Here is a 27,710-nt window from a genome sequence, read left to right as displayed (position 1 = left end):
AGCTTTGTAGTATCTTTTGAATTCAGGGAGTGGGATACCTCTAACTTTGTTCTTTTTTCTCAGGATTGTTTTGGTTATTCGGGGTCTTTTGTTTTCCCTGTCTTCTTTAGTGAAGCTCTTGTGGGCTATTATAACTTAGTCTTTTCATCTGTAAAATGTGAATAATACAATATACTATATACCTCCTGCTCAGTTTCTTTGGGATATTTGCCTAGAAATATAATCTTATTTGAAGCATTGTGAGTCACTTGTATCAAAGATTATTTTAACTTTATTTTTTTAAAAAATGGACTAGCAAAATTACCTTCTCATTTTGTCTTTTACTGTAAGTAATTTCTAGAGAATGCTACTTGTTTACATTATTGGAAGAGTCCTAACCACCAAAAATATTAGGCAGTTCTCCTTTGAGTTAGCGCTATCACAGATTACTTACCCATTTGACTGTGTGATTTAAATCTTGGTCTATCGAGTAGTAAACAAATGGAACATTACTAATAGCAGTAATTAAATTGTAAATCTGTTTTAAAGAGTTGGCCAATATACAGCATCACAATCCATATTCTGTTGTGTCAGTTGTGTTCATTTTTATTCAGATTATCACTTCAGAATACCCAGTTACGAGAAGGAAAACAAAATTGTCTATTTCAATTGTCTGTGTTTTTAAATTGCATACTTAACAATGTTTCTTCCTTCAGTGAATCTTTATTGAATGCCTAGTATGAAACAGGCACATTTCTAGGCCCTGGGGATCCAGCCCTGACCAGGAGAAGCAAAATCCCAACCCTCATTGAATTTAGATTCTAGTGGACTGGAGTTGGCTAATAATCTAAAATGTGTAATATCAAGTGATGATAAATGCTGTGAAGAAAAATAAAGCTGATAAGGACCTAGAGAATGATGGAGTGACAATTGTTATTTTAGATAGGGTGGCCAGAGAAGGCTTCTTTGATAAATTGACCCTTAAGCAGTAACCTGAAGAAATAAGGGAGCAAGCCTAATGGACATCTGGGGAACCAGAGTGCCAGGCAGAGGGTGTGGCAAGTGCAAATACCGTGATTTGGGAGCATGCTTGGCTGTCAATCTTTTACTCATTCCACCTTGAAGCTTTCCTTCACGCCTTAAAAAGTTAAGGGAGAGTTACTGGCTTCCTCCTCTCTGTTTCATAGCATATTCTGTGTAACTTTTTTACAGTTCCTATCTCATAACATTATATTTTATGCATGTTTCCCACTAATCTGGCCTTCGGGGACAGAGATAATGCCTTACCCGCCACACAGTAGCTGCTGAATAGATGCTGATTGAACCAAAAAGTCAGTTTGATTATCTATTAACTACTATTCCTTCTGTTTACTTGGTACCAAAGTATTATAAGAAATGTAAATTGTTAGATATATAAATAAGAGAAAGTAATGAGCAAGCAAGCCTTGGTTTACATTATTCAGAGGAAAGTAAAAGCCAGTTATTTCTTTCAATGAAATTTTTTACAAATTTATTTAAAGATTGTTCTTAACTGAAACATGACCTTCATATTTTAAAAACTCATGGTGATATCCACACCTTTAATGTTTGCTGAATTATTTTAATGATTACTTGAAATATTCAGTTATGAAAATAAATTTGAAAGATGAGGCATCACAGATGAGGTTTTGAATTGCGAATCATTTAAAAAGAGAACAGTTTGATCTCCCAAAGGAAAGCTAAGTTATATTTTGTTTTCCCTAATTTTTAACTATTTCTGCAAAGAAGTTATTCCACAGTTTCTTTATGATGCCTACTGAATGGTATTTTCTGTTTTGGCTCTCCAAAGTTACTAAAATCAAGTTTTGTTGGATTATGTTTCTAATGAAATAAATCTTTACGGTCAGCAATAGATGAGGTTTCAAGGTTTTTGAATTTATAGATTTTTTTTTTAACTTGAAAGGTTAATTTTAGTTCATGGATGTGGCAGAAGCTTTAAAATCAGTAGGAAGTGTGTCACCACTCAGCAGAAGAGCCTGGTTTTAGCTTTTAAAGTTATCGTCATTTATACTTAGTAAAATTAAATATAATCTACTTTTTAATTTTTGAATTTCTGTGGTCAGTTTTCTATAATTTAAGCAACATTATAATAAAAATTATCACGATTACCTTTAGATGAACCTATTTGGTAGTTAATATTGCATGTGAGTATTCATGGTTTCTTTCTCTTCATCCTCCTTCTGTCTTTGCTCTCTTTCCCTTCCCCTCCAAAAATGTCAGTGCCTATTTTGAAAACTATTTATAGACATTTTTAACTTAAAATTTACATTTCTTTCTTTCAGTATTTTAACCAAATTGACTTTGACCTTCTTAATTTTCAATTTTTATGGTTAAAAATGGTAAATATAATCATGGAAAATAGAAAATAAAGACCTATATATGTGCGTTGTTTACTAAAGTGAGATCATACTATATGTGCTATTTTATAACCTCCTTTTTTCAATAACAATCTCCAGATGTCCTTCCATCTATCCTTTTTATCAACTCTGTAGTCAAATTTCCCAGTGTAGGACCAAGTTTCACATCTGGTTGTTATATCCGTTAAGCCTCTAAAAGAAAAAAAAAATCTAATTTAGTATCCTTTTTCTTTTCATACCACTAATTTATTTATTTTTATGAGTGTGAGGGAGAGTGGCCCTGAGCTAACATCTGTTGCCAGTCTTCTACTTTGTATGTGGGATGCCGCCACAGCATGGCTTGATGAGCGCTGTGTAGGTCTGCGCCTGGGATCCGAACCTGGGAACCCCAGGCCACCTAAGCGGAGCGTGTGAACTTAACCACTATGCCACTGGGCTGGCCCCATCATGCCACTAATTTGTTGAAGAGACAGGGCTAACTCTCCTGTAGGATGTTTCACCTAGATGTATCTGGTTGCTTCTTCATTTAACTTGTTCTTCTATCCTTTGTATTTCCTATCAGCTAGAAGTTAAATCTTAAGACCTGGGAGATCCAAGTTAAACATTTTTGGTTGGGATATGTGAAAGATTTTGTACTTTTTATTTTAGCTCATCAAGAGACAGTATCTGCATGAGTCACCATTAATGAGACTGAATTTGACCGCTGAATTAGGGTAATGACCATTGGATCCCTTCACTGTAGAGTTTCCTCTTTCTTCTTGCGATTAGAAAAGAATGTATTTGGTGTTACTTTGCACAGCATGAATCCCTAGGTCCCTAGCAGGCATATACCTAAAATATAATACTTGCCTAAATTAGTAATTTCTTGAGGGATTGCATAATGCTAATTTTCCAATTTTTTTTTTCTTCTACATTATTAGCCACTCTTTTCCTGTAAAATAGAATTCTTTATCATCTGGGGCTATTAGTTTGTTCTCCTTCAATGGCCAGCGAAATAAATTCTTTCACTTAGTTACCAATTTTCACCAGCTCAGAATATGACCCAAGTTTTTTTCTAGCTTTCTCCTTTTTGAATATCATTGTAGACTCAAGGACTTTCATTGATTCTGTGTGTTTCAGTCAACATCAGTCATAATTCTCTCAACTTTGACTAATGGAGAAGGGGACTTTTCAGGCTGATTCCAGTCCTGTACTTTTTGCTATGATATATTTTTTTAAATTATGGAAACATTTAAACATTAACAAAAGTATAGAGAAAAATACAGTAGACCTCCAGCATGTCTTTCGGCTTCAGCAGTTATCCCTAGGTTTCCAATCTTGTTTTATCTATCCTCTACTGCATTTTTGATCCCCCAGATTATGAACCCATTGATTTGAAAGTTTTCTTTATTTTCTGGCATGGCAAGGCCCCAGACCTGGAATCATCCGTTTCTCTAAGAAGCCCCATTGCCGTTAGTAAGGAATGGTGTTAGATAACAAAATCTGGGCAAAAAGGTTATTGAAAGTTTTTAATTTTGATTTTCCCATCTTGTCCCTCATCATAATGGTAGCCCAGTTTCATAAGCAGAGAGGAATGATTCAAATGTTGTTACGTAAGTGTTTTTAATGAAGGACTTTTTTTTTTTAATAAACACCATTTAGTGTTATTAGTTTGCCTGTACTACAATATAAGGAAATCCTCAATCTATAAATACACTGTTTCTGAAGGTTTGTTTGTACCACGCTTTGGTTTTTCAGCATTCAATACATTTCTTGTAGTAACGATGCCAATGATAAAAGTATGTTATTGGGGGGCTAGCCCCGTGGCATGAGTTCACATGCTCCGCTGCAGGCGGCCCAGTGTTTCGTTGGTTCGAATCCTGGGCACGGACATGGCACTGCTCATCAAGCCACGCTGAGGCAGCGTCCCACATGCCACAACTAGAAGGACCCACAACGAAGAATATACAACTATGTACCAGGGGGCTTTGGGGAGGAAAAGGAAAAAATAAAATCTTTAAAGAAAAAACTATCCTTTAAAAAAAAAAAAAGTATGTTATTGGGTTCGACTCTTAAAAATCTGTGTATGGTTTCCAAGATGGACCAAACCCATATCTTTGTTTCCTTTTCCTCCTGATGCCCCACTGAAATAGAACCTATAGAAATAAGAAATGAAGAAACCAATAACAATAAATAGGAAGACTACCAAAGAGTGGTGATTGAACAGATTTCTGGATCTCTATTCAAGTACTAGAAGGCACAACTGTGCCCTCTCCTCACGTCCCCATACCTCTCGCACCCCTGCGCCCAGACTGCAGACAGCTGGCATGAGTGTCAGCCAAAACACCAGGCAGATTTTCTTTAGCGAAACTGGGAAAAGCTAAGGCTTCTAGAATACAAGTTGTAGCCCCAGAACAAAAGGAAAAAAGCCATTGTCATTCTGGCTCCCCACCTGCGTACCCTAAAGGAACACTGCCAGTCAGCCTGCACCCAGCCCACACAGAGTACCCCTCAGCAGAGCAGTCTAGCCAAAAGACAGACCATCTTCACAACAACAGAGGAACTCTCTTGGCTAATGAGTCATTCAGGCCTAAATATGAATGAGTAAATATGAATGAGTAAGCAGAGATCTGAGGAAAACTAAGCATGAAAGAGAGACTAAAATAACCAGAAAAACTGCCACTGGAGAAAATAGAGCTCATCAGAGAGAATTTTACAAAAAAGGAGCTCTAATGTAGTCAGAGCTGCAAGAAGATACTACGTCCCATAAACAAGAACAAGAGAGCACAACCAGAGGGACCTGCAACTAGAATATACAGCTATGTATGGGGGGGCTTTGGGGAGAAGAAGAAGGAAAAAAAAGATTGGCAACAGATATTAGCTCAGGTGCCAATCTTTAAAAAAAAAGAATAAGAGAACGCAAGTTTTCAGATTAAAAGGGCACACCAAGTACTGAAATAGTGAGTCAGATATGGTGAACACATTCTCATGAACCTGCAGAATTTCTAGGATAAACAACAAACTTCCAGAGGGAAGACAAGTGTCAGAGTGAAATCAAACCTCTCATCAGTAATCCTTAATGCTTTAAGACAGTGAAATATTGCCCACAGCATTTTGAAAGGCAATAATATGCAACCAAGGATTCTGTGTCTTGCCAAACTATTAATCAGTGGTGAGAACAGAATAAAGTTGTTTTCAGACATGCAGGAACTCAAAGTTTACCTTATCTTGGAATTAAAAGAAATGAGTGAATTACCATTCACCATCAACATTCTTGAAAAACAGAAATTCACTGTGTAATTTTTCATTAAACATTTTCAGTTTGAAGTTTGATTTTTTTTAATCTCGTTGCTGCCTAAAGGGTTTATTGAGAGGCAAAAGGGAGAGGAGGATTACAAACAGTAAAATAAGTGTGCATTTACAACATAAAATAAATTACAGAGCTACTGCAGCAAGCAGCAGTGAGACTCCTCCCCCTACTCTCAGTGGGCTGCGATATTCCGTTTATTGCACATATAACTAACCCATAAGTTTCCATATTTCTCAGTGACCCCAGCAACAGGCAACCTGGGACTGCTTGCATTGCAGTCACAACTGGCTGATACACCCTGTAGCCAGCAGGGACAACAGCATCAAATTGTTGTTCCATCGTGACTGGAATGATGTGATCCGGCTTACATTTAAAAGCATATTCTGACTGCTGTGTTGAGAAGAGACTTGGGGTGGAATAGTAGAGCAAGGGCAGGAGCAGGGAGACCAGATTAGACATCGTCGCAGTGTTCCAAGGCAAAGATGACAGTGGCTCTGATGTGGCAACAGTGGAGTTGATAAAAAGAGGCCAGGTTCTGGGTATAATTTGAAGGTAGAGCCAACAGGATTTCCTGAGTGATTGGATATGGGGTGAGCAAGATGGGAGTCCAGATTTCTGGTCTGAGCAGTAGGAAAGGAGGAACAGGTTGAGGGAAAAGTTTAGGAGTTACATTTTGGGTGTTGTGTTTCAGAAGCCCATTTGACCTCCAAGTAGAGATGTCAGTTACTCAGATCAGCACTTAGCTATATATGTCTGCAGTTCTGAAGAAAGGTCTGGCCTGGGGATAGAATTTGGGGAGTAGTTAGCATAGAAATTGTATTAAAAGCCATGAGATTGGGTGAGATCGCCTAGGAGTGAATAGAGGTAAAGAAGAGGTCTGAGAACTGGGACCCTAAGGTGCTCCAACATTTAGGGTTCAGAGAGATGAAAAGGAATGATCAAAGATGACTGAGGAGGAACAGGTAGTGGGGTTTAAGAGGAACCAAGAGAGAATGGTGCCTAGAAGCCATGAGAAGAAAGTGTTTTAAGAAGGAAGGAGTCATTGACTGTTTTATGCTGCCGAGAGGTCAAGTAGGACAAGCACTAGAAATCCCCTGTTGGATTTAGCACCATGGATGTCGCTGTTTACCTTGATAAGACCTGTAATGTTTTTTCAGTTTTTTCAAACAGCTACTAAGTTGTTAGGACAAAAATATATATTAAATTGTTTGGGCCCAGCTACTTAATAAATGGAACAATTAGGTATTTCTTTTGGCCTAGGGACTTTGTGAAAAAATTGCTGAGATATCAAAGGAGCCACAAACAGAAAGTTTGGGAATCTCTGCTTTACCAGATCCTGCTAACTGAGCATTTTAAGAGGGAGAAGTACCTCTTGCCTTTTCTTTGTTTCTGCTGAAAAGTTTGAGTAGTAATTTTAAATCTGATCAGATTACATACAATTAATAAAATTGCCCTTATGTTCACCATAAAAATAAATAAATAATAAAACTGTAGCCTCTAAAATGTCAGCAGTACATCTGTCATGCATTTTTCTTCTTGCCTCATAGGTATGGTCTGAATATGCGTTGCTTGGCAGCTCGGGTCAACTATAAGACTTTGATTATCATCTGCGCACTCTTCACTTTGGTCACAGTACTTTTGTGGAATAAGTGTTCCAGCGACAAAGCGATCCAGTTTCCACGGCATTTGAGTAGTGGCTTCAGAGTGGATGGATTGGAAAAAAGAGCAGCAGCATCTGAGAGTAACAACTATGTGAACCACGTGGGCAAACAGGCTGAGGAGGCATTCCCTCAGGAGCAGCAGAAAGCACCCCCTGTCGTTGGGGGCTTCAACAGCAATGGGGGAAGCAAGGTGTTAGGACTCAAATATGAAGAAATCGACTGTCTCATTAATGATGAACACACAATTAAAGGGAGACGAGAGGGGAATGAAGTCTTTCTTCCATTCACTTGGGTAGAGAAATATTTTGATGTTTATGGAAAGGTGGTTCAGTATGATGGCTATGATCGGTTTGAATTCTCTCATAGCTATTCCAAAGTCTATGCACAGCGAGCCCCTTATCACCCTGATGGTGTGTTTATGTCCTTTGAAGGCTACAATGTGGAAGTCCGAGACAGAGTCAAGTGCATAAGTGGGGTTGAAGGTTGGTATCTGCTCCACTGCATTTTTCTATCCTGACTGTGTTGAGGAATAAGAAACTGTAGGCGCTAATTATACAGCAGATACATACATAGCTTACTATCAACAGACGTTTCGTCGCTCTGGCTTAGTATGGAGGAACAGGTTAAGTCTGAATCTAGGGCAACTTTCTAGATGGTGTGATTTTAGAGCTTCAATAAGAACATACCTGATCAACTAGGATTATTCCATTAACCTACCTCAGAATCTAAAATTCTCACCAGTAAGGTCAAGGCACGGCATCTCCAGAAATTTTGCTTTAAAATATACAGTTATTATCCTGTGAGGGGAGATGGGAAAGGGAGAGAGACCATCCAATGATCATATCAATGTACCAATGCAGTCTTCTTGCCAGACTAGCCAGGTGTCATCTCTGCATGGAGGTTTAAAGTCCTCAGAATAAGACAATACATATTAAGACATCGTTTTCTCTGAATTTATACTGAACTCCTATAGTCTATTACATATTGTCTTTAAAACCTGGAGCAGTGAGGGTTCCTTATGGGTATAATTAGAAATATTCTGGAGTTTGTATTTCAGACCTAGGATTAACCAGAAAGCCAAACTGAATTTGACTTTTCATTTTACTTATGATTTATTAGTTTTTGTTTACTAAACTTAGGGATTTTTTTTTTTTACTTTTTCCTTTTATGCTTAGAAAGTCATTTGCCACACCATGATCAGCTGTTCATCTCTATTTTCTCTAACAGTTTTATCATTTTGTCTTTTTACATTTAACTTTTTAGTCCAGCTAAATTGATTTATATTTTGGTAAATGGTACAAGGTCAGGATCTAATTTTAGATTTTTTTTCCCTAATGTATATTGAATAATCTCCTCTTTTCCCCACTGATTCATGATGCAATCTTTATCATTATACTAAAATATTTTGAATACTAGAGTGTGTTTCTGGCCTACTATTCCATTCGTTGATCAGTCTATCAATTCTTATGCCAGTTGCACATTGTTGTAGTTATCACTCATCTTTAATGAGATTGTATAAACCTTCCTTTTATTAAGTGAAAATAATTCCATTTGAATTAAAAAAAAAAATCACCCTTGGAGAAAGAATGCAGAAGTTAAGAAGCTTATCTTTAGTCTAGGTTTCTTAGCCTATGTGGTCCCTAATTCCTTAAACTGTTTTGAAACTACATCAGAACACATCCGGATTTTTGGATTCCCAGTTTCTGCTGTGCCCATCTGATGCTTGTTAATTTATTTTACAACTACAGATAGGAGTTCATCTCTCAACACGTACGCAACAATACAGAATTCTGTGCAATGTGGTATTACTGTATTTCCCATGTAGGAAATTACTGCTGATACCAAACATTTAAACGTTTTGCTTAGAATTTTACAAGAGGTAATCTATTAAGAATTGTTTCAATAATCTATGGTTAAATATAAAACTTGAATTCATTTTTAAAAACCCACTCCTTGTTCTTAAGAATTACATTTTGACACGAAGGATATGAAAAAGAACACAAGCTGTGCTTATACTTTGTTGCCTGGGCATAACTGCCTTATTAAGCAAATACTTGTAACCATCAGATGATATAGTTATTAGACAACATCTTGACATTGGAGGGAGAGATGAGTATGTAATTAACTTGATTGTTAAGTATGAATGTTTAAGAAAATTTCAGGATTAATGTTCTAGAATAAAACTGTGGTAACATTATCTACATGTATTTAAATTGTGCACAACTTGAATATATGAAACAGGATTATGAAACATGACATCTGTAGCTATGAGAAAAGTAATACACATAAAAAAGTCTTTAAAAGATACTCTACAGCATTGCATTGCTGTCAGTTAACAAATAATGAAAGAGAGTGAATGAATGCTTAATTTTGTTTTTTCTATCTGGTTAATTTGATACTAGTTTTTAGTAATTATATCAGCAGTATAATAAGAATGCTCAAAAGTTGCTGATAACCCTCTAACCTCCCCCAGAAGTAAAACAATGAAGAATGGTGTTCAAAACAGGCTTGTAAATGTCTGGACGTGGTTTTTTGCTTTGTTTCTCTATTTTATAGGTGTACCTTTATCTACCCAGTGGGGCCCTCAAGGCTATTTCTACCCAATCCAGATTGCACAGTATGGGTTAAGTCATTACAGCAAGAATCTAACTGAGAAGCCCCCTCACATAGAGGTATATGAGACAGCAGAAGACAGGGACAAAAACAGCAAGCTGAATGACTGGACCGTGCCAAAGGGCTGCTTTGTGGCCAGCGTGGCTGACAAGTCTAGATTCACCAATGTCAAACAGTTCCTTGCTCCAGGTAAGGGATGTGTAATATGCGTCTGCTAATTTTATGTTGATGTATGCACTGATAACTCCCTGAAAATTGTTTTTATGGTTTTGAAAACACTCTAGCAAACCCTTTATGTTATGTATGTAAAGAAACAAATGGTGTCACCCAAGTGAAATCCCTCAAAAAGGAACTCTAAAAATTTAAGGTTCTAAAAGGAGTATTTACTGTGTGAAGAGCCAAGCCATCGATTGAATATTAAAATAGAGCTTACTGCATGCTGTGTATCTCCCAGGGATCTATGTCTCACAGGAATGAAGTTCCTTGGTTTATTTTAATATTTCAATACAGTATTTATTCTTTAATTTTTAAACTATTTTGCATTATGGTAGAAGTTTTCCTTTATAGAGAGAACCATCCTTTCCTTTGCCTTGTTTTTTACTAGTAGCTTTTTATTTTTTCAAGATAATACAGATTACCAACCAGGCCTGCTTCCCATATTGAATTTTGTTAATGTACTAGATTGTCTCAAACTTCATGTAAAACTATTTCATTAATAAAATCGTTTATAAAATCAAATTAACATTATGCAACATTCCCCCTTTTACTAAGACAGTCTCATTAATTAGGATGTAATGTGTTTTTCTCCACTAGTCAATATCCATGAGAATTAATGAGTCCATTACGTAAAAAGACAATGAAATAATTTTAGTTAGCACCTCAGGCTTAATTCTCTACGGGGAAATGTCAAGAACAGAACCCTTCCTCCTTCCCCTAGCCTTGCATTTGGTAAATAAAAAGAGAGAAAAGATTGTAGGACCTCTTCTGTATTCTCTCCTTGTCCTTTATTGATGACTGTGTAATTCACAGACCTTGAAAGCCACAATACAAATCTACTTATTCTAGATGGCCTTACGTAATGGATTTATGAGCGCTTAAGGCAGTGCAAATAATGGGTGACCTTTAGTTTTTATTCTGTGACTAGAACTTCTTTTTCTCCTATGTCATTCTGTGATATTCCAGCATATAGAGCATCTTCGCTTATTGTAAAACAACAGATGTGGCTAGGTGAGAAAGTACGTGGAAATGTTTAAGAATATTTAGCTTGTGGTACCTAAGAGGTTATTGCAGCAGGAAATGATTAGACTCAGCAAAAGGCCCTTAGGTTTAGGGTGAACCAAGGAGCTTATTTTTGCACTAATTAATAACATTGAGTTAGGGTGGAAAACAGCAGCCCTTATCTTAATTTCCCCAAGTGCTGGGAAGTTTTCTAGAACAGTCTTTAAATAGAACTCTGTCCTATTTAGAGCAATAGATTTCATTGTACACTTTTGGATGTCCTGGGTAATAGAAAGCATAGGTCCCCTCATCTAAGTGAGGGACACTCACTTTAGCCCTTTGTTGTGCAGCCAGTACCTGGAGATAAAAGTACTTCCTAAGGTTGTTTTAAGCATATGGAGGAGAGAACTATGTGACAGCCACTCTGCCAGTGGAACACAAGCTACTCACAGTTGGAACTCCCTGTTGGTGGGAGTGTGCTAGCTTGGAATGGGCTGGTGGTTTTGATATCCTGGATATGCTTGGCGTTGAATTTGATACAAGTGTATGAGGGAGAGTGAGTTGGAGTTACGTAGGAGTTGTTGCTCAGAGCAGAAGGAAATCACAGAGGTGAGACTGTTTTATTAAGGAGTAGATAGGGAAGATGAGGCTTTACAGTGGATATAGACCACGTAGGAGATCAATTCAGAGAATCACTGTTGAAAAGAAACTGGGACTTGTACAGTCATGAATCGCTTAATGATGAGGATATATTCTGAGGCGTCATTAGATGATTTCGTCATTCTGCAAACATCACAGAGTGTACTTACACAAACCTAGATGATATAGCCTGCTACACGCCTATGCTACATGGTGCTAATCTTATGGGACCACTGTTGCATATGTGGTCCTGGTTGACTGAAATATCATTGTGTGGCACATAAAAGCATAGGCCTAAGTGAGATGAAGCTCTGGAGGACCAGGCCCTGAATGCTCTTGGCCTTTTATTTCTTTCTATGTTTTTGGCCTTGAATTATTTTCCCTGAAAGGGGACAAAATCATCTAGAGGAAAGAACCATAACATGGTTCTGCAGTATATTTTGTATTGTTTTATTCGTTGAATAATGTTTTGTTCCTCTTCCTAATTTTAAAATGGGATGAGTTGAAACTTTATACCTGTCCTGCTCTATTGAATTAAGTTAGCTTTCCCTTTCCTGAAGTACTCTCTTCATTTTATTTCCGTGAGCTCACTTTCTCCTCTCTCTGTAGCAATTCTTCCTCAGGCTTCTTGTGAGATTCTCTTCTGCCTGATCCTTGTCTCTCAGTGTTCCTGGAGGTTCTGAGTAGAGCCTCTTCCCATTCCATGTGGTACACTTACTGAATGAATGATAACAGTCTGTATTGATTTGAAGACTACTCTTAAATGCTTATCGTCCTTTGTTTCCTAAAGTACATGTACACATAGACCAAAAAGAGACACTTAGAGTGACTCCTGGGATGACTGCCCAGAGAGAGGAGGGACTGTGGGTTTCAAACAGTTAGGAAACTCAAAACTTTCTATTAGTATATTCAAAGCAGAGGTCTCCAGAAAGCATAAAACCTCCAGTATTGGAGGTCTTATGGTATATTGCCTAGTATATTTCCAAAGTAGTTGCCACAACCATAGTCATATCCCATTTGCTACCATTCAGATCCTTCTAAGTGATGCTGACAGGTTGTTTAATCTCTCCTTGCTTATATAAAATGGGAATTAAAAGACCTATCTCATAAGATTGTTGCGAAGATCACAATTGTTGGTTGATCAATTTAAATTGGAGATTGTGACTTCTCTGTCATTTCTCCTGTGTAGCTTAATAATCCCCTCTTGGTGGTGTTTAAGAGTTTAGGAAAATTAATAGTTCTTTTTTACAAGGTTACATCTCGTGACATCTTCATTAATGAGTTACTTAATCTGTTATATTGAGACATAAGGTAATTGATTGAACTATATCATTTCATTGGATTTTTATACATAAAGTGAAAATCAGAATGGAATTCTGGGGGGGAAATGGGTACTTCTTCAGCTTCCTCCCATTTGGACTTTTAAAGATAGGTCTTTGTTATCCAGTTTTGTGAGAATGGATGTCATAGTTAATAGTACTGTCTTATTAATGGGGCATAACCCTAAGAATGAAGAAATAAAGATAGTCTGCTCTACTGAGTATAATTTAATCTTGAGTGATTCATAAGTCAATTCAGAATCCTGCTGTGTTTCAGGGATATTGGACTGAGCATCAGATTCCATTTTACTACAGATGCAGAAAAAATGCTAGTTAAGAGACAGATTGCCAGGCCAGTCCAGTGGCATAGTGGTTAAGTTCATGTGCTCCACTTCAGCAGCCCAGGGTTTGCAGGTTTGGATCCTGGGCATGGACCTACACACCGCTCATCAAGCCATGCTATGGTGGCATCCCATATACAAAACAGGAAGATTAGCAACAGATGTTAGCTCAGGGCTAATCTTCCTCACCAAAAAAAAGGAGAGAGATTGCATGTTGACATTTTTCTAGAATAAATGGATTTTTAGTGTATTAGAAGTATACTTCTGAAATCACTTTTTAAAAAGTCACTCAAAGCATCATTTGATGCATAAGTCTATCGAGATGTTCTCATTCTTGTTACAACATCCATAATTGTCTCTTCCATCAAATGAAGTAATTAAGAGCCTTGGGTCAATGATATCCACACTGGTAGAATCCAGTGTTGGGAGAGTTAAACAATCAACTCAATGTGCTAATAACTCTCCAAGCTAATCCCACTGTATACACCATCATCAGTTCACATTTCCGGTCTTTGCTCCTGGTGACGCACTAAAGATTTCCTCAAGGACTCCTCAAAGCAGATCTGATTCTGTGGCTCTATTTAAGAGAAATAATGTTTCCACTGATTATTCTCATGGGGATGTCATTTCCAGTATCATTCCTTTTTCATAGTCTTTGAACTTGGGTCCAGGAATCTTGGTTTCTAGTCCCTGTCTCCTACTAATTAGCTTTTGGCTTTGGGCAAACCTTTTAACCTTGCAAAGCCTCCATATCTTCATCTCTAAAATGCAGTTAGTAATTCCTGTTCTGCTGGCCTCAGAAGATTATTCTAAATATCGAGTGAGATAATGCATGTGAAAGTGTTTCCTAAGCTCCATAAAGATCAAGATATACACATTCACCTTTAATATTTTTAAATTAGCACTACATATATTTGCCGTCATTGTGCTTGTTCTTGCTGCTGCCGCCGTCTGGTTTTAATATGCTCAGTTTCTTTTCCTGGTAAATCTAAACCAGCAGTATTCAGAAAATCATCTTTCTGGGAGTCAGGCATCCTTGCACTCACTGTAGACATGCAAGAGAAAATTCTTCTTTGATAACTTGCCAGGTAAAACAGTTTTTACTATTTTATCAACCTCTGAAGCCAATGGCTTCAGAAGAAGAAGAATCGTTATCATCTTTGACTGTTGCAAGCCACTATCTTTTTTCTTTTAATCCTCACAATTACCTTCCAAAGCAGTAATATCTCTGTTTAACACATGAAGAAACTAAGGCTCAAAGAGGTCTATCTTGGTGAGCATCTCAAAGCTAGTAAGTCATAGAGTAAGAATTCAAACAAGGTTTTTTGTTTTTTTTTAAAGATTGGCACCTGAACCAACAACTGTTGCCATCCTTTTCTTTTTTTCCTGCTTTTTCTCCCCAAATCCCCCCACTACATAGTTGTATATTTTAGTTGTGGGTCCTTCTAGTTGTGGCATGTGGGATGCCACCTCAGTGTGGCCTGATGAGCGGTGCCATGTCCGCGCCCAGGATCCAAACCCGCGAAACCCTGGGCCACCGAAGCGGAGCACGTGAACTTAACCACTCGGCCCCGGGGCCGGCCCTCAAACAAGGTTCTTGTTTTTGTCTTTGTTTTAACTCAAAGCCTCTCTCTCCCCCTCCCCGAGTATCCCTCACTGTTTGTAGCCTGCATGAACCCATTGTTTAATTTCCAGATATGTTATTCATAGTTCCAGCAAATACCTGAAAACAAAGCTATCATTTTCAGCAGCAAATAGTGATTAAGAGCATGTATTATGGAGCCAGACTCAACAACCTGGGTTCAACTCTTTCTACTTTAAGCAAATTACTTAACTCCTCTGTGTCTTGGTTCCTCATCCACAAATTGAGACTAATAGTAGCACCTGCTCTTGTAATTTGTATGAGGATTAAATGAGTTAGCATATATAAAGCCCTTAGACCACAGTAAATACTTATTAAATGTTAATTAAATAAAAAATTTTAAATTCATGTATAGCCATTCTTTCCTTCTAGCTTCTCTCTTACAACAAAATATGCTGAGCCAGCTTTTGGCTATTTTTTTCTTTTGGCAGAATGGGTATACAGAATGGGTCAGCTAGCATTTGATCTAGTAGAAAAGGCAGTTTGATCAACAATACCGTAGCCATTTGCTCTGTTAACTCTCTAATGTAAACTAGACAAGTCAAAAGGTAAGAGCTTTGGCCTGATGTTGACAAACCATCATGGACTCACCAATTCTGTCATTTGTTTGTGGTTAGTTTAGTAAAGAAATAATAGGACCAGCCCAATGGCATAGTGGTTAAGTTTGCACACTCTGCTTCAGCAGCCTGGGGTTCACAGGTTTGGATCCTAGGTACAGACCTACACGCTGCTCATCAAGCCATGCTGTGGTGGCGTCCCACATACAAAATAGGAAGATTGGCACAGATGTTAGCTCAGGGACAATCTTCCTCACCAAAAATAAATAAATGATCATGATCTGACACATAAAATATGGAAGTGTTGATTTTGTCTGGTCAGTGATTGTCAAGGATGAATTGCGGTTAACTTTTAAATACAAGGAGCTTTTATTCTAACCGGTCTTTGTCGGTATATTTTCCTCCTGCAGAAACCAGTGAAGGTGTATCTTTGCAACTGGGGAACACAAAAGATTTTATTATTTCATTTGACCTCAAGTTCTTGACAAATGGAAGTGTGTCCGTGGTTCTAGAGACGACAGAAAAGAATCAGCTCTTCACTGTACATTATGTCTCAAATACCCAGCTAATTGCTTTTAAAGAAAGAGACATATACTATGGCATCGGGCCCAGAACTTCATGGAGCACCGTTACCAGGGACCTAGTCACTGACCTCAGGAAAGGAGTGGGTCTTTCCAACACAAAAGCTGTCAAGCCAACCAAAATCATGCCCAAGAAGGTGGTTAGGTTGATTGCAAAAGGGAAAGGATTCCTCGACAACATTACCATCTGTACCACAGCCCACATGGCCGCATTCTTTGCTGCCAGTGATTGGCTGGTAAGGAACCAGGATGAGAAAGGTGGCTGGCCAATAATGGTGACCCGTAAGTTAGGAGAAGGGTTCAAGTCTTTAGAGCCAGGGTGGTACTCTGCCATGGCCCAAGGGCAAGCCATTTCTACACTAGTCAGGGCCTATCTGTTAACAAAAGACCACATATTCCTCAATTCAGCTTTAAGGGCAACAGCCCCGTACAAGTTTCCATCAGAGCAGCATGGAGTTAAAGCTGTGTTTATGAATAAACACGACTGGTATGAAGAATATCCAACCACACCTAGCTCTTTTGTTTTAAATGGCTTTATGTATTCCTTAATTGGGCTGTATGACTTAAAAGAAACTGCAGGGGAAAAGCTTGGGAAAGAAGCAAAGTCCTTGTATGAGCGTGGCATGGAGTCCCTGAAAGCTATGCTCCCCTTGTACGACACCGGCTCAGGAACCATCTATGACCTCCGGCACTTCATGCTTGGCATTGCCCCCAACTTGGCCCGCTGGGACTATCACACCACCCACATCAACCAGCTGCAGCTGCTCAGCACCATCGATGAGTCCCCGATCTTCAAAGAATTTGTCAAGAGGTGGAAGAGCTACCTTAAGGGCGGCAGGGCAAAGCACAACTAAAGCTCAGAACCAAAATCCTGTGTCAGCCTCTGCTGCGCACGGAAACTATGGGCTCTGTCTTGGCAGAGCATGGACACATTTTAAAAGGTTGCGTACTAGTTTTTTGTGGGTTACATCAAAGTGATAAATGATCCTTAAAACCAGTCTTCTGAGATCATTGCATTCCATGGGTTGGGTGTTTAGGTGGCATTTAGAGAAAAGCGTTTAGTCAATGGGCTGAACAAAGCTGTTTCACTCTGCCCTGCTTGTCATCCTGTACACTTCCACAGACAGCCGGTCCCTCTCGGTTTGGGAAAGATCATGGTAAGCAGCTGCTTGTGGCCAGCTGTCTAGCGCTTACCTGGCAACTTAGTATGGGGCTCTTTTAAAATGTGATTATTTATGTTTATGTTGACAGCAGACTTTAAAAAAATAATGTGCTATAATCAGTAAATATGTACTTGTAGCCTGAATAGTGGACTGTGTGCAACTTTTTAAAATGATGTTTCTTTTCTATAGATTCATTTCTTGGGGGTGAATGAGCATTTGTTCAATTTATTATATATGGAGAATATTTTGAATTTATGGTTTTCTTAAAATGTGTAAATTAAAAACACAGCCAGTGTTCAGGCTTCACAGTTATATAACGTAAGCACAACTAAAGTGAAACTTGTTGACTGCACAAGAAATTACAAAAATGTTAGCTGTTTTATGAAACTTGATCTACAATCAGTAAAGGTTTGCTAATCAGTCTGTCTTCCCCATCCCCACTGTGATGGTTGTTTTTGTCGCTATCTAGACTTTTGTATTTCATTTCAGGCTACACTCAAGAGTTTCGTCTGTTTCGGGGGGATGTTTTTGGGACATTTCAGAGATTTTATTATACACTCGGGAAGGAGCTAGTAATTGTGATAGTCCACCACCACTGCCCTTTGAGGATCTTTTTTTCTCTTTACAGAAAAATACTAGGTCAAATATTACGTCCAAGAATCATAAGAGGATTTTTTCCTACTTAGATCGTTCTTGGTCATCAACTTTTCAAACCATTCACCTTTCCTTTGCAATTTCAATTTTAAATTCTTTCAGCTGTTGGATAGAAGTGGTCCTACTGCGTTTGCTGTACACGTGTAATCAGGCCTTCATTCGGGTTTTACATCCCACTGTACCTCACGTAAATAGGTTTCCTAGCCCTCGTACCCGGGGCAGTGTCTGCTGTACGGCTTCAGGCGTTAGTCAAAACCCAGGGAGGCTGATTTTGCTGTCTTCTGTTTTACACTAAGTCAGCACTACAACTTACAGAGTGGAAATATGAGACCCCACACTTTCAGGGGACTGAGTCTGACAAACACAGTGCAGTTTGTCTGTGACCTATAATAAAGGCACAGCAAGAGCCACGTGAGCACCTGCCTGCACACTACATCTTAACTGAACTCACCCCAAACACTACTTAGAAACCGGGAAATATATACGTATATATGAATATTATATATATGCAAAATATGTATGTTAGTGGCAATGGGAGCAGTAGCAAAGAAGACAATATAGATCTACACTGAAGACAATATTAAACTGGCCGTGGAAAAGTAAGCTTAAACTCCCAATTTACGTGACCACAACTCTCTTTTGTCCACAACAACACAACAAAGTGGGTTATTAAGTTTCCCCCTAGCTTTTGACCTTTGTGGTTCTTAATACATTAGATGTCTCAACAAGAATATCTGGACTCCTTTTTTAATCTCACTGCTCAAAAATAAACTTTCTCCAATCTGGAAACCCTTTTTACTTCATTGTATTTGTTATTATTTAGGACAGTCCAGACTTCTGCACTGTGTTTGCATACTGGTACTTCAGATTAAGGGAACCAGTGAAAACAGTATGGTACTGCTTCTGTGACAAATATCAGTGCCTTAACAATGTGGCTGTGCTTTCCACTGAATAAGGAAAGACATTTTGATCTAGAAATGGCATTCCCACTTCAATGCTGTTGGTTTCACACTGCCTTCCACATTGCAACAGCAGCTTGCTTTTTCTTGTGATCCCAGAATTTTCGAAGAGGGTGAGTTGAACCTGAAGCAGCATTGTCAGTACAAACCAGTGGGTCTCTAACTTTAGGATGCCTCAGAATCACCTGGGAGCTTGTTGAAATACAGATTCCAGATGCTCAGTAAATCTGCCTGTGAAGGGTGATAGACTGCATTTTTACAGGCATTCGGGCGATTCTGATGCAGCTGAGCTGGGGGCGTATGCAGAGGAACACTGCCCAAGACCAGCCGTTGAGCTTTTGTTCCTAAACACCTGCCGAGTTTTCTGGGGTTTAAATCATGTAAAGTGTTTACTTACTCTGAGCTTAGAGAGAATGGGGAATGTATTTAAAGTTTTATTTTGTTTTGTTTCTTTAAATGTTTCTTTGTTTCAAGATTATGCTCATAGTTTTTTTTACACTTATCTTGAGTTAGCTTTGAGGTTAAATTAAATCTATTGCCACTTCACTTGTAAAACCAGCCAAAAGTTTCCAGATAAAGGTCAAGTTTGACCCTTTAGGGTTTATTGTACATAACTGCTTCATCCAAAAACCATCCAGTGTACATGAGCAAATACAAAAATGACACACAAGCACAACTTTCCAGATGTGGCAGTCCTTTTTCTTTGTCAGTGTGCGAACTTTCACTGAAAGCTGCTATTTTCATCCTCCTTGTAACTGTTTTTCTTGATTCTCCTCCATTGTACATGTGGGTTATATACCATGTGTTAAATATGCAATAAAGAGTTTACTGGATGCCCTTCTGAAGGGTAGTCCTTTGTAAAGCTGTACAGACTTTGCAGTTTAAGCACAATGTGCACATGTTAGTTTTATATACAGCAAAACTTGATTTTTTGCAGATGGAAAGGTATTTTGTTTCTATACAAAGTAAATGGATTGTTTGTGCTTAATGTAAAGCTGCTTTATAAAATTGTAAAATAAAGTTTTTATCTTAAAAGGAATATAGCTGGATATTTTCTCTTTCTTCTCTAATTATTCTAAGATTATTTGAGCCCAGCAGGGAAATTTCTAACCATCATTTCCTGTTCAGCTTGTGACAACTAGTCAGGCCACAGATGTTCGTTGAAGGTGTATCGGGCCCTTGAAGACAAACTGGGGAAGAGGATCTTACATGGGCCCTCATCCTAAGGAGGTTTAGTCCATGGGGGACACAGTGTCCACAAAACAGTTTCAGGAAAGAGAAATGCCACCTCGTGTGGTCAGTCAGCGAAGGGGTTTTCAGCGCAGGTTCCGGGCCTGAGCACCAAGATGAAAGACGACGAGGGAGCAGCGTGAGCAGGAACGAGGCGCTGGCCAGCTGCGAGGATGCCCTCTCCCCTGCTCGTCCAGGCGGGGAACCATTTTTACCTGCTTTAGATTTATTTGGAAGTTCCTCCTTCCTGGCTTTTCTACTTGCCTCTTCTTTCGAACAATAAGCATTATTTATTCTTTTCCCCTCACTTCTCAGAGAAAAATGATTTAGGCTCCCAAGTACATATAAAACAAGAGGCCAGACTGGCTTCATGTTATGTTTCATTGCACATTATTTTTTGGATTTAAACATTCTGTCGCATCTGTATAATGGAATCCCAGTCGATCACTGATCTACTTTTTCCAGCTGATGGGTGCACATATTTTGACAGGTTGCTAATCAGCTTCTTGACATCTCTTCCTCCTCTGTCATCCCCAGTTGGGACACAGCCATGAGGGTGTAAGCAGTTCTTGGTCTAGATGAGGGCTCAGGCTGCTTTCTGATTTTGTAGCCAAACTGTTAAGACGTTAGCCATCCTGCTTTAGCACACTGAACATCACGTACGTGTCTCCCCATTGCCCTTGAGAGGGGACAGCCCCTTCATGCTCCAGAGGACTTATTCCGTAGCCTCATGGTCTTTCCTTTCCTGAGGAAGCCTCTGTCTCCACAGACTGTGATGGCCTCTGTGTGCCATGTGACCCTGCTTCCTCTAGCCATGACTTAGACCAGGGGTGAGTCCCTCACTCAAGCTGGGCCAATCAGTTTTTTCCCTGGCATCCAAAATTGATATGGATTAAAAAAAAAAACTAAAGCAGATACACAGTGGAAAGCAGAAATGAAAACAGAATCTTGACAGTGCCCCAGGCCCTGTGTCTAATGCATCTCTGAGGCCAGCTGCATTCCACTCTGGTTTCATGAGAAACCACTGTCTCCTTAGGATAAATCCCCTATGTGTGCTTAAGTTGGCTGGATTTGATTTCTGCTACTTAGAACTAATGAGCCATAATTAATAACACAGTGTCTCAATTGTAGAGAAAAAATATAATGTAAATTGTACATTTTCCTCCAATCTGGACTACTGTATTTGCTAAGGCTGCCATAACAAAATGCCACAGACTGCGTGGCTTAAACAACAGACATTTTTCTCATAGTTCTGGAGGCTAGAAGTGTAAAATCAAGGTGTCAACGGGCTTGGTTTATTCCGAAGCCTCTCTCCTTGGCTTGCAGATGCCCGCCTTCTTGCTGTGTCCTCACGTGGTCATCCCTCTTTCTGTGTCCTAATCTCTTTAAGGACACCAGACATACTGAATTAGGGCCCATTCATATGACCTCGTTTTACCCTAGTTACCTCTTCAATGGTCCTATCTCCAAATAGTCACAATCTGAGGTCCTAGAGGTTAGGACTTCAAATGGATTTGGGGGGGTCACAGTTCAGCCCATAACAACCACTCTTCTCCATAAGTGCATAGAAAATGAACTAGCTAGGGTTGCCACTTAATTTGTTGAAAACCAGCTAAAGCCAAACTCAGAGATCTTTAGGGAACGTTAGGTGGGCAGAAATCTAGATTTGGGACTCAGGAGTCAGGGCTCCCTGGCTTTGCACTGTAGCATCAGGAACTTGTTCCACCCCATAGGATTCAATTGCCTCATAATACAGCCCAATAAGAGAGAACTAATTGATCTTAAAGTTTTTTATAAACTAACAAAAGTTAACTACTAAAGCATGGTGTAACAGAAATAAAGAGAGTGACGTCAGCATCATAGCAGAGCGAGCTCTTCCCTTAGACTGTCCCCACTAAGATGCAACAAAAAGGACATTCATAAACCAACAGGATATTCACACAACACAATGAACATCTGAAAGACCCACGCAGCTGTACGTCCCAAGGTGGTGCTGGACTCCCCAGGAGGAAATGGAAGGACATAAGGGGATCTCCTCTCCCTCCCCCAACAGCAGCAACCTAGGGCGCAGGACTGTGCATGGCTCTGAGAGGAGAGGGGGAGGGGCAGCTCTCCACAGGAATATCTTCACTCTCTGAATTGCCCCCCAGCTGTGGGAAAGCTCCACACAGAGGAGGCTAAGCTATTGCGGGGGTGTCTTCATCAAGCCAGCATCCCAGGAGGGCAGATAGCAAGGGAAGAGTGAAAATGTCCCCAGGATTACATGCGAAAGAAAGTGCCCTTTCCCCCACCTGGCACACCAGCTCTGTGGGTTGGCCAGAGCAAGGGACCCCTGCCAGAGCACCTGCACATACGTTTGTAAAGCAGCAGCTGCGAGTGGACAATCACAGATGGGCCCTGTCAGCATAGATTCCAAAGGACAGGCACAGATGCCAGTGATCAGGGTGGGCTCAGAATACATAGCTCCCCCCCGCCCCCAAACAGTGGCAGCAGGTGGAATCTGTGACCAGATACTATCACTATGCCAAGATGCAAATGCACCCCATCAAATAATATGAGGAGGTATATTAATACTCCAGACGAGGAGGAAAATGACAAGCACCCAGAAATCAATACTGACAGTGCAGAAATTTACAATCTAAATTACAGAGAATTCAAAATAGCTATCATTAAAAAAACTCAAGTTACAAGAAAGTTCAGAAACACAGTTCAATGAAATCAGAAATAAAATTAATGAACAGAGGGAATTCACATAGGAGATTGAACCTATAAAGAAAAACCAATCAGAAATGTTGGAGGGGTCAGCCTGGTGGTTCAGTGGTTAAGTTCACACATTCCACTTCGGCAGCCTGGGGTTTGCCACTTCAGATGCCAGGTACAGACATGGCACCGCTTGGCAAGCCATGCTGTGGTAGGCATCTCACATATAAAGTAGAGGAAGATGGGCACAGATGTTAGCTCAGGGCCAGTCTTCCTCAGCAAAAAGAGGAGGTTTGGCAGCAGATGTAAGCTCAGAGCTAATCTTCCTCAAGAAAAAAAAAGTGATAAAAAAACAAGTGATAAAATGGCAGCATTAAGCCCTAATGTATCAATAATCACTCTAAATGTAAATGTATTGAATTCTCCAATCAAAAGACACAGAGTGGCTGGATGGATTAAAAAAACAAGACCCAACAATATGCTGCCTCCAGGAAACAGATCTCAGCTCTGAAGACAAACACAGGCTCAGAGGGAAGGGATGGAAGATGATACTCCAAGATAATGGCAAACAAAAGAAGGCAGATGTTGCCATTCTTAGATCAGACTAAGTAGACTTCAAGATAAAAAAGGTAATGAGAGACAAAAAGGGGCAGTGTATAATGACAAAAGGACACTCCACCAAGAAGATGTAACACACAAATATCTATGCACCCAACACAGGAGCACCAAAGGACATAAAGAAACTATAACAAACCTAAAAGGAGATATTAACAACATCACAATAATAGTAGGGACCTTAACACCCCACTTACATCAATGGACAGATCATCCAGACAGAAAGTCAACAAGGAAATAGTGGAATTATGGGGCCGGACCAGTGGCACAGCAGTTAAGTTCACACGATCTGCTTTTGTGGCCTGGGGTTTGCCAGTTCTGATCCCAGGTGCAGACCTACGCACCACTCATCAAGCCATGCTGTGGCAGGCGTCCCACATATAAGGTAGAGGAAGATTGCCATGGATTTTAGCTCAGGGCCAGTCTTCCTCAGCAAAAAGGAGGAGGATTGGCAGCAAATGTTAGCTCATGGCTAATCTTCCTCAAGAAAAAAAAAGTTAAAAAAAAAAGAAAAAGAAATAGTGGGATTAAACAAAAAACTAAACCAGATGGACTTAATCGATATGCATAGAACAATCCATCCAAAACAGCAGAATACACATTCTTCTCAAGTGCACAGAGAACATTCTCAAAGATAGACCATATTTTGGGAAAGAAGACAAGTCTCAATAAGCTTAAGAAGATTGAGATCATATCAAGCATCTTTTCCAATCATAATGCTATGAAACTAGAAATCAACTACAAGAAAAAAGCTGGAAAAGTGACAAATATTCAGAGACTAAACAACACGCTAGTGAACAACCAATGGATCACTAACAAAATTAAAGGAGAAATGAAAAAGTATCTGGAGACAAATGAAAATGAAAATACACCACAGCAACTTATATGGGATGCAGCAAAAACGGTCCTAAGAGGGAAATTCATAGCAATACGGGCCCACCTTTTAACAAACAAGAAAAATCTTAAATAAGCAATCTTACAGTTCACCTAACAGAACTAGAAAAAGAAGAACAAACAAAGCCCAAAGTCAGCAGAAGGAGGGAAATAATAAAAATTAGAGCAGAAATAAATGAAATTGAAACCAAAAATAACCAGTAGAAAGGATCAATGAAACTAAGAGCTGGTTCTTTGAGAAGATAAACAACGTTGACAAACCCTCAGCCAGACTCTCCAAGAAAAAAACAGAGAAGGCTCAAATAAATAAAATTAGAAATATGAGGGCCAGCCCCATGGCCAAGTGGTTAAGTTCACATGCTCTGCTTTGGCAGCCCAGGGTTTCACCAGTTTGTATCCCAGGTGTGGACATGGCACCGCTTATCAGGCCATGCTGAGGCAGTGTCCCACATAGCACAACCAGAGGTACTCACAACTAAAATATACAGCTATGTACTGGGGAGCTTTGGGGAGAAGAAAAAAAAAAGAAGATTGGCAACAGTTGTTAGCTCAGGTGCCAATCTTTAAAAAAAAAAACAAAACTGGAGCAGTGTTAGTTGTAAAAAAAGAAAAGAAATGAAAGGGGAAATTATAATGGATACCACAGAAATACAAAGGATTATAAGAGAATACTATGAAAAGCTATATGTCAACAAATTGGACAATCTAGAAGAAATGGATAAATTCTTAGACTCATACAACCTCCCAAAACTGAACCAAGAAGAAATAGAGAATCTGAAAAGACCAATCACAAGTAAAGAGATTGAAACAGTAATCAAAAACCTTCCCAAAAATAAAAGTCCAGGACCAAATGGCTTCTCTGGAGAATTCTACCAAACATTCAAAGAAGGTTTAATACCTATCCTTTTCAAACTACTCCAAAAAATTGAAGATGACAGAACACTAACTCATTTTACAAGGCCAACATCACTCTGATCCCAAAGCCAGACAATTACAACACAAAGAAGGAAAATTACAGGCCAACATCGCTGATGAACAAAGATGGAAAAATCCTCAACAAAATATTGGCAAACTGAATACAGCAAAACATTAAAAGGATCATACACCATGATCAAGTGGGATTTACACCAGCAATGCAGGGATGGTTCAACATCCACAAACCAATCAATGTGATACACCACATTAACAAAATGAGGAATAAAAACCATATGATCATCTCAATAGACACAGAGAGAGCATTTGACAAGATCCAACATACATTTATGATAAAAACTCTCAATAAAAAGGGTATAGAAGGAAAGTACCTCAACATAATAAAGGCTATATATGACAAACCCACAGCAAACATCATACTCAATGGCAAAAAATTTGAAAGCCATCCCTCTGAAAACAGGAACAAGACAAGGGTGCCCATTCTCACCGCTCTTATTCAACATAGTACTGGAGGTACTGGCTAGAGCAATTAGGCAAGAAAAAGAAATAAAGGGTATCCAAACTGGCAATGAAGAAGTGAAACTCTCACTGTTTGCAGATGACATGATTTTATATCTAGAAAACCCTAAAGAATCCATAGGAAAACTGTTAGAAATAATCAACAACTACAGCAAAATTGCAGGATACAAAATCAATGTACAAAAATAGGTTGCATTTCTATACTCTAATAACAAACTAACAGAGAACTCAAGAACACAATCTCGTTTACAATCACAACAAAAAGAATAAAATATCTAGGAATAAATTTAACCAAGGAGGTGAAAGGCCTATACAATGAAAACGATAAGACATTATTGAAAGACATTGATGATGACATAAAGAGATGGAAAGATATTCCAAACACATGGATTAGAAGAATAAATATAGTTTAGATGTCCATACTACCTAAAGCAATCTACAGATTCAATACAATCCCAATCAGAATCCCAATGACATTCTTCACGGAAATAGAACAAAGAGTCATAAAATTCATATGGGGCAACAAAAGATCCCGAATAGCTAAGGGAATCCTGAGAAAAAGGAACAAAGCTGAAGGCATCACAATCCCTGACTTCAAAATATACTACAAAGCTAAAGTAATCAATACAGCATGGTACTGGTAGAAAAACAGGTGCACAGATCAATGGAACAGAATTGAAAGCCCAGAAATAAAACCATACATCTATGGACAGCTAATCTTTGACAAAGGAGCTAAGAATGTACAATGGAGAAAGGAAAGTCTCTTCAATAAATGGTGTTGGGAAAACTGGACAGCCACGTGCAAAAGGATGAGAGTAGACCATTGTCTTTCGCCATACACAAAATTAACTCAAAATGGATCAAAGACTTGAAGGTAAGACGTGAAACCACAAAACTAGAAGAAAATACAGGCAGTACACTCTTTGGCATTGGTCTTAGAAGGATCTTTTCCAATACCATGCGTACTCAGGCAAGGGAAACAAAAGAAAAAATAAACAAATGGGAGTTCATCAGAGTAAGGAGCTTCTGCAAGGCAAAGGAAACCAGGAACAAAACAAAAAGACAACCCACCACCTGGGGAAATGTTTGAAAGTTGTATATCTGACAAGGGGTTAATCTCCAAAATATATAAAGAACTCATACAACTCAACAATAACAAAAACAAACAACCTGATCAAAAAATGGGCAGAGGATATGAACAGACATTTCTCCAAGGAAGATATACAGATGGCCAATAGGCACATGAAAAGATGCTCATATCACTAATCATCAGGGAAATGCAAATCAAAACTGCACTAAGATATCACCTCACAATAGCCAAGATGTGGAAGCAACCCAAGTGCCCATCAACCGATGACTGGATAAAGAAGGTTTGGTATATAGATAAAATGGAATACTACTCAGCCATAAAAAAGGGACAAAATCATCCCATTTGCAACAACATGGATAGACCTTGAGGGTATTATGTTAAGTGAAATAAGCCACACAGAGAAAGACAAACACCATATGATCTCACTCATATGTGGAAGAGAAACTAACACATGGACAAAGAGAACAGTTTAATGGTTACCAGAGGGGAAGGGGGTTGGAGGGTGGGCACAAGGGGTGAAGGGGCACACATATATGGTGACTGACTAAAAATAATGTACAGCTGAAATTTCTCAATGTTATAAACTATTAGGACCTCAGTAAAATAAAAGGAAATATGTACATACAGACACCAACATCAGCTGCTAGATGTTTATTCTTCCTGACATGTGCCATGTCCATTAGCCCATTCCAAATATAGAACTCTGAGGAATTGAAAA

At 39.0% G+C, this 27,710-nt stretch overlaps 1 protein-coding gene across 2 annotated transcripts in view; it reads left to right on the top strand.

Moving 5' to 3' along the window:
* Window positions 1-20,050, top strand: part of GLCE (glucuronic acid epimerase) — a 130,708-nt gene extending 110,658 nt beyond the window's left edge. For both annotated transcript variants that reach the window (XM_014848197.3, XM_014848196.3), the window contains 3 exons: window positions 7,212-7,807; window positions 9,882-10,127; window positions 16,065-20,050. In XM_014848197.3, the coding sequence (XP_014703683.1) occupies window positions 7,225-7,807; window positions 9,882-10,127; window positions 16,065-17,089 (1,854 nt within the window). In that variant the 5' untranslated portion in view covers window positions 7,212-7,224 and the 3' untranslated portion in view covers window positions 17,090-20,050. The remainder of the gene's footprint in view (window positions 1-7,211; window positions 7,808-9,881; window positions 10,128-16,064) is intronic.
* The last annotated feature ends 7,660 nt before the right edge of the window (window positions 20,051-27,710 follow it).

The sequence above is a fragment of the Equus asinus genome, chromosome 2 (assembly GCF_041296235.1).
Source record: "Equus asinus isolate D_3611 breed Donkey chromosome 2, EquAss-T2T_v2, whole genome shotgun sequence".
Lineage (NCBI taxonomy): Eukaryota > Metazoa > Chordata > Mammalia > Perissodactyla > Equidae > Equus > Equus asinus.
Note: the sequence above shows the minus strand (reverse complement) of the source record. Positions and strands in the feature narration are given on the sequence as shown.